Source organism: Bufo bufo, chromosome 9 (assembly GCF_905171765.1).
Source record: "Bufo bufo chromosome 9, aBufBuf1.1, whole genome shotgun sequence".
Taxonomy (NCBI): domain Eukaryota; kingdom Metazoa; phylum Chordata; class Amphibia; order Anura; family Bufonidae; genus Bufo; species Bufo bufo.
The window spans coordinates 199,358,900-199,372,642 of NC_053397.1; the positions used below are offsets into that span (position 1 = coordinate 199,358,900).

Genomic DNA, 13,743 nt, shown 5'->3' on the forward strand with positions numbered 1-13,743 from the left:
GCTCTATGGTGTGGAGGACCGGGCTCATTACCGTGCCCCAAATTATCATATTTATGTATATGATTAAAGGGATTCTGTCACCACCTACAGGGAGTGCAGAATTATTAGGCAAGTTGTATTTTTGAGGATTAATTTTATTATTGAACAACAACCATGTTCTCAATGAACCCAAAAAACTCATTAATATCAAAGCTGAATATTTTTGGAAGTAGTTTGTAGTTTGTTTTTAGTTTTAGCTATTTTAGGGGGATATCTGTGTGTGCAGGTGACTATTACTGTGCATAATTATTAGGCAACTTAACAAAAAACAAATATATACCCATTTCAATTATTTATTTTTACCAGTGAAACCAATATAACATCTCAACATTCACAAATATACATTTCTGACATTCAAAAACAAAACAAAAACAAATCAGTGACCAATATAGCCACCTTTCTTTGCAAGGACACTCAAAAGCCTGCCATCCATGGATTCTGTCAGTGTTTTGATCTGTTCACCATCAACATTGCGTGCAGCAGCAACCACAGCCTCCCAGACACTGTTCAGAGAGGTGTACTGTTTTCCCTCCTTGTAAATCTCACATTTGATGATGGACCACAGGTTCTCAATGGGGTTCAGATCAGGTGAACAAGGAGGCCATGTCATTAGATTTTCTTCTTTTATACCCTTTCTTGCCAGCCACGCTGTGGAGTACTTGGACGCGTGTGATGGAGCATTGTCCTGCATGAAAATCATGTTTTTCTTGAAGGATGCAGACTTCTTCCTGTACCACTGCTTGAAGAAGGTGTCTTCCAGAAACTGGCAGTAGGACTGGGAGTTGAGCTTGACTCCATCCTCAACCCGAAAAGGCCCCACAAGCTCATCTTTGATGATACCAGCCCAAACCAGTACTCCACCTCCACCTTGCTGGCGTCTGAGTCGGACTGGAGCTCTCTGCCCTTTACCAATCCAGCCACAGGCCCATCCATCTGGCCCATCAAGACTCACTCTCATTTCATCAGTCCATAAAACCTTAGAAAAATCAGTCTTGAGATATTTCTTGGCCCAGTCTTGACGTTTCAGCTTGTGTGTCTTGTTCAGTGGTGGTCGTCTTTCAGCCTTTCTTACCTTGGCCATGTCTCTGAGTATTGCACACCTTGTGCTTTTGGGCACTCCAGTGATGTTGCAGCTCTGAAATATGGCCAAACTGGTGGCAAGTGGCATCTTGGCAGCTGCACGCTTGACTTTTCTCAGTTCATGGGCAGTTATTTTGCGCCTTGGTTTTTCCACACGCTTCTTGCGACCCTGTTGACTATTTTGAATGAAACGCTTGATTGTTCGATGATCACGCTTCAGAAGCTTTGCAATTTTAAGAGTGCTGCATCCCTCTGCAAGATATCTCACTATTTTTGACTTTTCTGAGCCTGTCAAGTCCTTCTTTTGACCCATTTTGCCAAAGGAAAGGAAGTTGCCTAATAATTATGCACACCTAATATAGGGTGTTGATGTCATTAGACCACACCCCTTCTCATTACAGAGATGCACATCACCTAATATGCCTAATTGGTAGTAGGCTTTCGAGCCTATACAGCTTGGAGTAAGACAACATGCATAAAGAGGATGATGTGGTCAAAATACTCATTTGCCTAATAATTCTGCACACAGTGTATAAGCCCTGTGAGCTAAACATCTGCTCATGTCCAAGGCAGCATTCTGATTTCTAAGGTGGCCTTATAAAAGCTATTTGTGGCTTTATTCTGCGGAAAAACTGGTTTTACTAACCTGTCAATCATTGAATTAAGGTGCCCAAGCAGGGGAGGTCTGAATGCATGGTGCCCGGCCGCTCGTGCCCAGCGCCGCCTTCTACTCCTCAGTGCCGCCTCTCCCTCCCTCCCCCTTTGAGATCCCGCGCGTGCGCACAGGCTCAGCCTGATGCGCCGTTGCGGACTGCTGGCATCGGCTTCTTCTTGCACTGTGCGCACGTGCCAAGAAGGGGACACTGCTACAGGTTGCCGGAAAGGTTTACTGCGAGTAAACTAGAGATGGGAAGTTCGGATCTTTCACATGAATCGGTTCATTCGCTGAGCTGACAAGAAGCAAGTGAACCGAAGCTTAGGTTGCGCAATGCACATGCGCGGAAGCTTCCATTCACTTACTGACTCCCTGAGTCGGCTCTTGGTCTGAGTCAGGAAGTTTATTCTTTAAAACCCTGTATGTAATTATCTACCCCACTGTAGGAAAAAACAAGCATCATGGGGGGGGGGGTGAATTTAACACTGGGGTAAATAATATAATTAAAATGGAGGGTTAAATGTGTAAATGTATTTAAAAAAAATACATCTCTCTTAATAGTTCTATAGCTACTGAATGAGACAGAAGAAGGGATGCCTTTAACATATACATCTCCTTGAGAAGCCAATTTGACCCTAAAGGGTTAATTCAACCCAGGGCTGGGACAAGGCCATTTGGTGCCCAGGGCGAAGATGGCAAACTGCGCCCCCCCCCCCCCCCCGTTTTTAAGAAAGAATCAATGTTGTTTCAAAACAAGAATATACTTAAAGCAATAGAACAAAGGACTGTGGGACTTTGAAAGTATTCATTTTAAAACACGTGTGTAAACACGAATATGAACTTTGCCCCACGATAGCTCTTTTGTAGAACCCCCATAAAAACTTACAGTTACTTGACTTGGCCCTTGGGGATCTCGGACGCCACTTCAACACTTGGCCGGGGGCTCGGCGGAGCTGATGTTGTGCTTTATCCTAATGAGAAAGATTTCATAATAAGGATTTGGAGAAGGGGCAGAGGAATAGCAGAGCAGGGAGAGGCTGGTGCTGCTACTAGGGGGTCATACCATGGGGGAGTAATAAAGCCCACCATAATGCCCCCCCCAGTAGTAATAATTCTCCTTATAATATGCAAAACATACCCCTTTGTAATGCCCCCAGTTGAGCTAATGTTCCCATAATGTGCCAACATAAAATACCCCTTCTCAGTGCCCCCGTAGATGACCCCCATAGTGCTCCCCCCTTCCCCATAGTACCCACCATAATGTGTCCCAGTATAAAATGCCCCTATACAGAGCCCCCCATATAAAATATCTTCTTTTTAGCCTCAGTAGATGCCCCTAAATAATCTGCAGTAAGATGTGCCCCCATAGATGCCCCCATATCATGTGCCAGTAGCCAGAGCCCCCCCCCATATCATGTGCCAGTAGCCAGAGTGCCCCCATATCATGTGCCAGTAGCCAGAGTGCCCCCATATCATGTGCCAGTAGCCAGAGCCCCCCCCCATATCATGTGCCAGTAGCCAGAGTGCCCCCATATCATGTGCCAGTAGCCAGAGTGCCCCCATATCATGTGCCAGTAGCCAGAGTGCCCCCATATCATGTGCCAGTAGCCAGAGCCCCCCCCCCATATCATGTGCCAGTAGCCAGAGTGCCCCCATATCATGTGCCAGTAGCCAGAGCCCCCCCCCATATCATGTGCCAGTAGCCAGAGTGCCCCCATATCATGTGCCAGTAGCCAGAGTGCCCCCATATCATGTGCCAGTAGCCCCCCATATCATGTGCCAGTAGCCCCCCTTATTGCCAATAGCCCCCTTATGGGCCAGTAGCCCCCCTTATGTGCCAATAGCCCCCCTTATGTGCCAGTAGCCCCCTTATGGGCCAGTAGCCCCCCTTATCATGTGCCAGTAGCCCCCCTTATGTGCCAGTAGCCCCCCTTATCATGTGCCAGTAGCCCCCCTTATCATGTGCCAGTAGCCCCCCTTATCATGTGCCAGCCCAGTAGTCCCCCCTTATCATGTGCCAGCCCAGTAGCCCCCCTTATGTGCCAGCCCAGCCCAGCCCAGTAGTCCCCCCTTATCATGTGCCAGCCCAGTAGCCCCCCTTATCATGTGCCAGCCCAGCCCAGTAGTCCCCCCTTATCATGTGCCAGCCCAGTATTCCCCCCTTATGTGCCAGCCCAGCCCAGTATTGTACCTATATAAATAAAAAAAATAATAAAAAAAACTTATACTTACCTCCAGCAATGTGATGCGATGCAGGCCGCCTCTTCCGTCTGTGTCCCTCGCTATACGGCAGTCAGGCGACGCGATGACGTCATCGCGCCGCCTGCACCGGCCTCTGATAGGCTGCCAGCACTAGGCCGGCAGCCTATCAGAGGAACAGGAGGGGACACACCTCTCCCTCCTCTGCCGCAGCGCAGGCATCTGTATTGCCGTCCTGAGGACGGCAATACAGATGACTATGGAGATGAGCGCTTCCGCAATGGAAGCGCTCATCTCCTGCTCTGCCCTGCCGCCGGCCGCGGCCGCCCCCACTTGTCACCAGGGCCGCGGCCTTGCGGCACTCAGGCTTGCCGGCCCACCGGGAAATTTCCCGGTATCCCGGCAGGCCAGTCCGGCCCTGCTGCGCCCCCCTCCTTGTAGCGCCCAGGGCACCCGCTCCTTCGGCCCCTGCCTTGTACCGGCCCTGAACCTGTAATCTAAACTCTGTCCTGTCGCTTCTCTTCTCTCTCTGCTCTGCTATCAGTAAACCTTTCCGGGATATATTGTTTCACATGTGGGTGTCAGGGAGCCGCTATATAATAGCGGGAGACTTCCTGAACCTCCGGGAGACTTGAGATCCCTGCATAATGAGAGTCTTTTGGGGCGTCTGCCATTTTGATGGGAAAAGTAGTTCTATACTTGTCTCCAGGTCAAAAACGATGGAAGGTGCTTTATTTTTACGCCTCAGTTCATCTACACCAATGTTCCCCAACCTGTCATTCTGTCGATGTTGCAAAACTACCACTCCCATCATGCCCTGGCAGCCTGCAGCTATCAGGGTGAGATGGGAGTTTCAGTTTTGCAACAGCTGGTGAGCCGCAAGGTGGAGATCACTGGTCTAAACCAATGGGCTGCTATCTTTGGGTGGCCTTTCATGTAACATTCATGATCTACTATGCCCCAAACTTCTGATGAATTTATGTTTTAGTTTTTTTTATTAAATGGACAAAATTTCAATTTAAAAATTTGTAATAAAAGTCACCCTTGGCTCAACCACTTTAACCCGACTTCTATATCAGTACAGTGTAACTGGTTCTTCACGGCACATTCTGACCACCATATTTCTCGATGTATTACCGCAGATACTGGCATAAATACACTGATACCCGTATTTTTGCCCTATAAGACGCACCTAGGTTTTAGAGGAGGAAAATAATAAAAATAAATATTTTTCATCAGACCTCAATCAGATACCCAAAGTTAATAAGACCCCCAATCAGATCTCAGATCAGACCCTCCAATGTTAATAAGACCCCCAATGTTAATAGATCCCCCAATTAGACCCCCAGATCAGAACCCCAATGTGCGTGATGAGTACGGTGAGTACAGAGCCCTCACTGGGAGAGTTGCATTCACTGCTCCCCGATCCTCCTGTACTAATGAACGCTTCCATAATGGAAGCCCTCATTAGTATTCACCCCATAAGACGCAGTGACATTCCCCCACACACTTTGGGGGGGAAAAAAAGTGCATCTTATAGGGAAAGATTGGTTAAATCTTCTGCTTCACATCTATTGCAAATTTGCGTGTTGGCTGCATGAAAATGTACTTTTTTTTTACATCGGAAAAAGGATTTCAGCGCTGGGACCCCTGTAGCAGTCGTGTGTCTGTCTTTTTGGAAAGTACACCAATGGCTGTGAGCCGGGACAGGTTTAAGTTATAATTTATGTCAGCATCTCGTGAAAATTATTGGAAATTTGCTGAGCTATGGAGGCCACCGCCACTCAGCTCCATCCATCCCGTACCCACTTTTCAGAAAAGTGGTGAGTGATGTGTAAAAGTGCAAAAAGTTGCTAATTTTCGTGCAAAAATTGGCTTTTTACACTAAAAAACAGGAGTAGCGGCTAATATATCTCCCCCTTAGTCTCTCCAGTTGACACTACAACTCCCATGATTCCCTAACAAGCCCAGAGTAAGAGCCAAAAACGGCAAAACATTTTGGTGAGACTATATGGACTATTTGACATTTTTTTAAATACTGTTTTGATGGTCAAAATTCAATATTTTTTGCTAAGCACAGCGTGGATTTCCTATTAAAAAGTGGCTTGGGAAGGAATTCTGCATGGATTTTGGTGTGAATATTTGGTGACTTATCCAGTGTGTTACCATCGTCACCAAGGCATCCATTGTTTTGACGAGAAAAATAGCGTTGCGAGCGACACTAACATTTCCCTCCAAATAGGACAGAATCCGCCACAGAGGCTCCGAACAGAGATGTAGGCAGGTGTGAAGTAATAAACCGCCATAGATGGAGTCAGTATGACCTCTCGATCTTCTAAGGCTGGGGCTATGCAGTGATTTTGGGTGTGACATAGCCAAGCGCTCAGACATTCAACTGAAGGGGATTGGAACCTGACGTGCAAGTTGCCAGCCCTGCCCATAATTACTATGGGGAAAGATTCATCAAAGCTGCCTCAAAGGAAAACTGACTTTGTTACCCATAGCAACCAATCAGATTCCACCTTTCATTTCCCAAAGATGCTCTGAAAAATGAAAGGTGGAATCTGATTGGTTGCTATGGGCAGCTAAGCCAGATTTCCATTGCACCAGGTTTCGTGTTTTTTTTTATTATAAAAAACTTTATTGGATTTTTCAATAAAATTTACAAACACTGAGGACTCATATAATCCTTATTCAAATGACAATTATAAAAGAAAATATAACAGAAAACAACACAATTTGCACCAGTTTTGATAACCCTTCCCCTGTTTACGTAGCCTGCCCCCTACTACAACGGCTCGGACAACTACGCGAAATCAAGTTCACCTCAGGTTTCCCTCTCCCGCCCATCCTCACACATTCCCATGGCCCCGCCCACATTTCCAGTCCGAGTCCCAGTTTGCCTCTCCCACACTCCAACTTGACTTTGCCTGTGGCCCCTCCCTTCCCTCCCGCTAAGCCCAACCCTTTTGCCGTGATTGACAGCTCGCCCCGCCCGTCGCTTGCTCCGTCTCTGGGTTGATCGCATGATGGGCGGATCGGGCCGGAAGCAGCATGGCGGCCTCACTGCCCAGGACACAGGTAAACCTCGGAGTGGGGGGGCTGGGTATGAGTTATGTGCGGGGTGACCCACTGACCCCGCACCGAGCCGGTGGCTGAGTGACCTCGGAGTGTTGTCAGTCCGCTTGTGTCAGGGACTTCTTCACACTCCCCTGGATATGGATGTTATTACACACTTTAGCAGTAGATTATGTGTCTGTTGGCTGTATATATGGTATTTTTGTGTGTGCACATGCTGGGAGTTGTAGTTTTTGCATTAATAGGTAATAAGTTACTAATATGTGATATTGGATAGTGATGCTCTTGGGGCTTGTTCGCACACGGTACGGTTTGCCCCAGATTCGCCATTTTTACGCAGCAGATCAGCAGCGTCGTACGGTAAACTGGGCATTTGAAATCGGCATCGGGTCAATTTATTCTCTGGATCTCCGGATTTTTCTCTTTGCGACGCAGAGCGGCATAAACCGCACGTAATTCTTCTGGATTTTTCCGTTGTATTTTTGCATCCCCTTAAAGTAAAATTCTGTAGGGTATTATGGAAAATCCCTTTAATGGTAAAACACATCCGTCAGTAACCGATTTTTCTGGATTCCCTATCGCAGAAGGTTTCGCTAATTGATGCGGTAAGTTCGGGGTCGCTGCTTAGTAACGGGAGATGTGGCGGTTTTGCTCTACGGAGAATAATATACGATATACATCCAGAACGAATTAATTTACCCTGATTTAGTTTAGTTTTTTTTAAATTAAAATAATCTGTCAAGTTAACGTTAAAGGGGTTTTACTGATGACCGATCTTCTGAAATAAAAAAAGTAAAAAATAAAATCCTGGAAAACCCTTTTTGTTTTTTTCATTTTTACTCTGGAGAGAATGGCGCTGGTCGGTGTGCCTGCTTCAGAGAAAGGCCTCTTGCACGCGTTCCGTATACGGACCATACACGGAATCATTCATTTCAATGGATCCGCAAAAAAACCCCTGAAGGTACTCCGTATGCCTTCCGTTGCCGTTTTTCCGTTCAAAGATAGAACACATCCTACTGTCTGCATAACGGACAGGGCCAGCTGTTCCGTTCTGCAAAAAAACGGAATGCACGCGGACGTCGTCCGTATTTTTTGCGGACCGCAAAATACTGAAAAAGCCACACTGTCGTGTGCAAGAGGCCATATACAGGTGATGTCCGTTTTTCCACTGTCGTGTGCATGTAGCCTTAAGGGTATGCTCACATAGCGTAAATGAGGTGGATTCTTCAAAGAGGAATTGCATATGGAAAATCCGTCCGTACGTACGTTTACAGTTGCAGCAAAGTGGATGAGACTTAAAAACTTTCCTAAGCCGCTCGTAACCTGACGTACGGTGAAGATTTTAAATCCGCAGCTCGTCAATTTAATGTTTGTGGATATCAGCCCCACATTTCTCTCTTGGCAATGCAGAGGGTGAAATCTGCAGCAAGTCTCCACTTCAGTCCACACGGTTTGATGTGGACTTTACCGATACGGTTTTCTGCCGTGCCCTTATAGTCCTCGTGACTGGTACTGGCGCTGTATTCTGCCATATGTCCCGTACGCACAGCGCTCTTCTCCCCTAGAAGTAACCATTGAGGCCACTCAGAATCAAGGTCTATCGCCTATCCCATTCACACAACGGTGTCCTTTTTGTGGACCGCAAACCGTGGATCTGCAAAACACGGACACCGGGCGCGTGCAACCTGCATCGCAGAGCAGACCCATTCTCTTCAACGGGGTCCTGCAAGATGTCGCCAAAGATAGGACATGCTCCAGTTTTTGCTGCTCGGCCGCACGGACCTGGAAGCACACGGAAGGGAAGTCGATATTGGGTGCACGTGGCCGATGCCAGTGTTTTGTCAGTTTGTGTGAACGAGGCCTTGGTAAAAAAAAAAACAATTCTGATCATTGCAGGCCCCACCACCGGAACCCCCACTCATCCCGAGAATGTGAGTCCTTTTGCTTCGCCGCAGTGAGTTGAATGCTGCGGCGGTCGAGCACGCGCCCTGCTCGCCCATTTAAATCTATGGGACTGACCAGGATAGCTGTGTGCCACGTTTTGCATTATGGCTGCTCCATAAATCCATTATAGTCAGTAGATATTAAAGTGGGTGCCTGAAGGAAGCTGAGTGCGGAGGGTGGCTCGATGGGTTCTTCCAGTGGTTGGACCCTCTCTGATTGACCATTGATGTCATATCCTCGCCATATGGTGTCGGTCCCTGGACAATCCCTCTATAAACCTATCACCTGTGTATTGATATGCAGTGTGTACACAACACGCACCCGGCTTGTGTAACGACACGACTTGAGTCACGGCAGGTTTTGTTTGAGGCGTCAGGTGACGGTATGTTGTTCCCATTCTTTATTGATACCCTATACAGTACAGGGCCGCGTTATCCGCCTGCGCTGTGTCTCCTACTTGCTGGCTAATAGCGGTGTGTGATATGTTATTGAATGTTGGGTGTGTACGCGTGGGTGGTGAGTGGTGATTTGCGGTGTGTGGACGCTTTAGCTGTTGAGACACTTATCATCATTGTGCAGGGTTGTATTAATACAGGGAGTTAAAGGGGTTGTCTCATGGTGACAAACCACTGTCCCATCTGCCTCACTAGGGCACAGGGACATCGTAGACGGGGCGCAAAGGGCTCCTGTTCTAGCGGATTTAAAATGTTCTGGTCAGAGGTCGCCGTGTAGTACTACATTTCCCCTGCAGAGGCCACTGTGGGGGATATGCCTGGCTGGCTGTCAGGGCTGGACCCGATGATCGATGTCTGGCACGTACTAAGGGCTCATGTAGACGGCCGTATGCTGTCCGCAAAAATGCGGATCCGTTTTTTTTGTGGACAGTTCAGCATGTCCACAAAAAAAACAAAACTGATTGTATTCTGTGTTTTTGCAGACCCTAGACTTCAATGGGGCCACGTCCTGATTTTCACTAAGGGCTGTTTCACACGAGCGAGTCCATTGCGGGAATCGCGCTCCGTGTGCGAGTGCGATCCTCCGCTCTGGACTTGCAGGAGCGCACGGCATTGTCATGATTTATAATGCTGTGTGTCTCTGCATGGTCTATTTTTTTGCTGAACAGCCATGCGGACACAAAATGCACATGGAGTGATTTCCGTTTTTTTGTGGCCCCATTGAAGTAAAATGGTTCTGCATATGGTCCGCAAAATTAAATAAATGGAACGGTCGCGGAAAGAAAAAAAAATAATGTGAAAATCGGTTCCATACGTGTGAATGGGATTGTTTTTGCAGCATGTGCGCAGGATATGCCTCAGTCAGATAGGTGCGGCTCTCGCCTTTTGAGACTTGCTCCTATCTCCAGAAGTGAAGAAAAACGCACCACGCCTGCCTCCATTCATTGCTATAGGACTTCCGCAGATGGCTGGACGGTCACACTGTTTCCGAGAGTCCCATAGCGGTGAAAGGAGAGCGCATTCTCTATGGGACTGCCGGAAATAGCCGCGCTGGTGCTCAGATTTTCGGAACTCCCATAGCAGTAAATAAAGGGTGGCCACGTTTGAGGTGTGCGCTTTCCTTCACTTTGGGTGCCTCATTCTGGAGATAGGTGCGGGTTTCACCTCTGGGACCCGCACCTATCTGACATCAGTGTGACAGAGATGAGACAACCCCTTTAAGACCCATTTCCGGGCTTTTTCATATTGATGGCCTATCCTCGGGATAGGTCGTCAATATCAGATCAGCGGGGTCCCGACACCCCCTCCAATCAGCTGTACGGGGAGACGGCGCGCACTAAGCAGCGAGCAGAAGGGGAGAAGCGAGATGGCACGTGCGCACTGCGTGCGCCTTCGCTTCATACAGCTGATCGGCGGGGGTGTCGGGTGTCGGACCCTTTCCGATCTGATGATGATGACCAATCCTGAGGATAGGTCATCAATATGAAAAAGCCCGGAGAACCCCTTTAATGGACTGTTGATGCCGCCTGGGTTGTAAACCTTCCAATCTTTACAATGTTTGGTCACAAAACAGATGATGTTTGCAAAGGGACTTGTTCTGCAGAATACAGCGGTACATGACGAATCGTCTATTGCTCAAATCGCGTCTATCCGGCTTCTGCTTTCTAATCCAGAAATGTCTGAAAGGATACAATAGCTGGGATGCATGTGCCCGGCTGACTGGTATCCACTGCCAGCCAGTATTATTCCGTGTGCACAATACCAGTGCCATTGTTTGTCGGACTGCGTGGTTCCCAGAGAATTCCCTGACATACTGAGTCATTGAGGAGGAGGAGGATTTTTATGTTGTCTCTGGTAAAAATCTATGGGAGAGGCGGGGATTAGCGCTTGGTGCCAGCGCTCGGCTAATTTCGGCGGCCCCATAGAAATGAAGGGAGTGCGGTTGCGCATGCGCAGTGCGCTCTCCTCCACTTTCAGGGCTCCGTTCTCGATATAGGTGCGGGTCCCAGCGGTGGGACCCACACCTATAAGACAATGGGGGCATATCCTAGCGACATGCCCCCATTGTCTGAGATGAGAAAACCCCTTTAAAGGGCATCTGTCAGCAGCTTTTTCTTTATGATCAATGCCTCAAAGTCTTCTGCAAAGAGTCCAGTGATGTAAATCTGTGTAGATTAAAGGGATGCGTTTGGGGGCAGATAATTTTGTTAACAAACAGGTACTAATGGGTTAAACATAATGAACGTGCTTTACTCCCCTCCACTGCCGATCCGGCGCTGCTCCAGTCCCCACTGCTCTTCACTTCCTGTGCCGGATTGACATGCCGGAAATGTCAGGAAAGGCCCCCTCAGCCAGTTTGTGGCCCCAGGCTGCTCTTTGCTGGCATTTCCAGCACATGGAGCCAGCGCAGGAGGTGAGTAAAGCATCTAAGTTATTTTTAACCCTTTCCGTGTCTTTCATTCTGAGGATCGGTGGAGGTTCCCAAGGACAGACCGCTACCAACCATTAAGTGATGGCCTATTCTAGCTCCGTCACTTTATAGGAAAACCATTGCCGACCAGTTGGATTGTTGCAGAAAAATCTGTCCCGTTCATCTGAATGTAAACCTGCCACGTGTGAATGTGCCCTAAAGGTTCATAGTGGTAGGTCATGGCTGCCGGACGCCACCTGTCTCTGCGGAGACCGATCTGTCTGGAGCCTGGCATTATAGGGACCATTAATCCGATAGCAGTCTATAGAGACAGGGCGCCTGCAGCCTGGCATCGCCTTCTGCCCGATGTTTGAGTTTGCAGCGTTGCTTTAAATAAATATTTGCTAGAAATCGGATGAAGAATGGCTCGGCCCCGTCCTGCACGTCTCTCTGAGTCCAGGGATTCATTGGAGTATTCCCTGCCCACACGCCTGTAGGTTGGCATGTCTAGGGTTACACTCTGGATCAGCAGCTATTGCCGATTCAGCTGATGATGTTCCAGAGAGCGGACGGACGAGAATTTCCAGCTTTTATCTAGTGCACAGGACTGCAAACGCTGGTAGCCCATGACCTGATTCAGACGCTGCCTGCACCCACAGGACACATGGACCCATTAAAGAAAATGGTGCAATTCACACTGCAGGGTTTTTAAAAAAATTTTTTTGGACAATTCCTGTAATATTGAATATACATATTATATAGTTATTTAAAAATACCTTGAAGGGGTTATCCAAGTTCTCAAACAGCCCCCCATGTGCCGGGCCCCTCACAGGTATTATACTTACCCTGCTCCCTGCGCTGCTCCTGGTCCCCGCACCGCTACCGCTGCTTCTCCCTGTACACGGATGAAAACATCCGGTGGGGGGGGGGGGGACCTCCCTAGTGTCACCCGTGATGCTAGGGAGGCTCGTCCCCGTCTGCCATTGGTGTCCCCCCCCCCCTTTGATATCAGATGTTTTCATCCATGTAAAGGTAGAAGCAGTGCGGAGACCAGGAGCAGCGCCGAGTATATTACCTGTGAGGTGCCCGGCATATTTTTATACTGGTGACCTATCCTCTGGATTGGTCATCACTATCCGATCGGTAGGCGTCTAACACCTGGGGCCCCCGCCAATCAGCTGTTTGAGAAGGCACCAGCACTTGAAGTAGCGCAGCGGGCGTCTCTCAGCTCACCGAGCACAGCGCTGCACATTGTATAGTGGCTGTGCTTGGTATTGCAGCTCAGCCTCATTTACTTCTATGAGGCTAAGATGCTCCTAGGCCGTGAAACCGACAAACGTGACATCACCTGACCTAGACTAAGCTGAGAGAAGGCAGAAGCCCTACTGCTCGGTGGGGGCCCCGGGTGTCGGATCCCCAACAGTCACTAACTTATAGTCTCCTCACCCATCCCTTTAAGGTCGGTGTCTGCTTCATGATGACTTTGGATTCACAGGTAATGCCCTCGCAGCCATTGACTGGCCGCACTGGTCTCAGTGATTGGCGGGATGGCCATCTCCTGTTTGTTGAGAGGCACCAGGAAGCAGAGAGCAGCGGGGCCCCAGTGATCTCACAAAAATCCATTAAATGTAATTCGCCATAGAGTGTCCGAGGGGCGTCTGCCGCGCCTGTGATTATTAGGTATTACATTCTTTCTACATCTCTGCCTGTTCTGTGCTCGCCTGCAGCCTCCAAGATATTGGATCACCCTGACGCTGCGGTGGGGCCGGCTTTAGAAGTCCCACAGACTTGTTCTTCAGATGCATGGAATAGTTATGCAGATGATCTCACATTCCATTCATGGTCACACCAGCAGCAGTCCGGCAAGGGCATTACTACAAGTT

General features: G+C 48.4%; 1 protein-coding gene across 1 annotated transcript in view; it reads left to right on the plus strand.

Annotated features, from left to right (window-relative positions):
* Nucleotides 1-6,939: 6,939 nt before the first annotated feature.
* The window catches only part of EPS15 (epidermal growth factor receptor pathway substrate 15), a 98,443-nt gene continuing 91,639 nt past the window's right edge, over nt 6,940-13,743 (plus strand). The window contains exon 1 of the mRNA XM_040408431.1: nt 6,940-7,054. Within this exon, the coding sequence (XP_040264365.1) occupies nt 7,028-7,054 (27 nt within the window). The 5' untranslated portion in view covers nt 6,940-7,027. The remainder of the gene's footprint in view (nt 7,055-13,743) is intronic.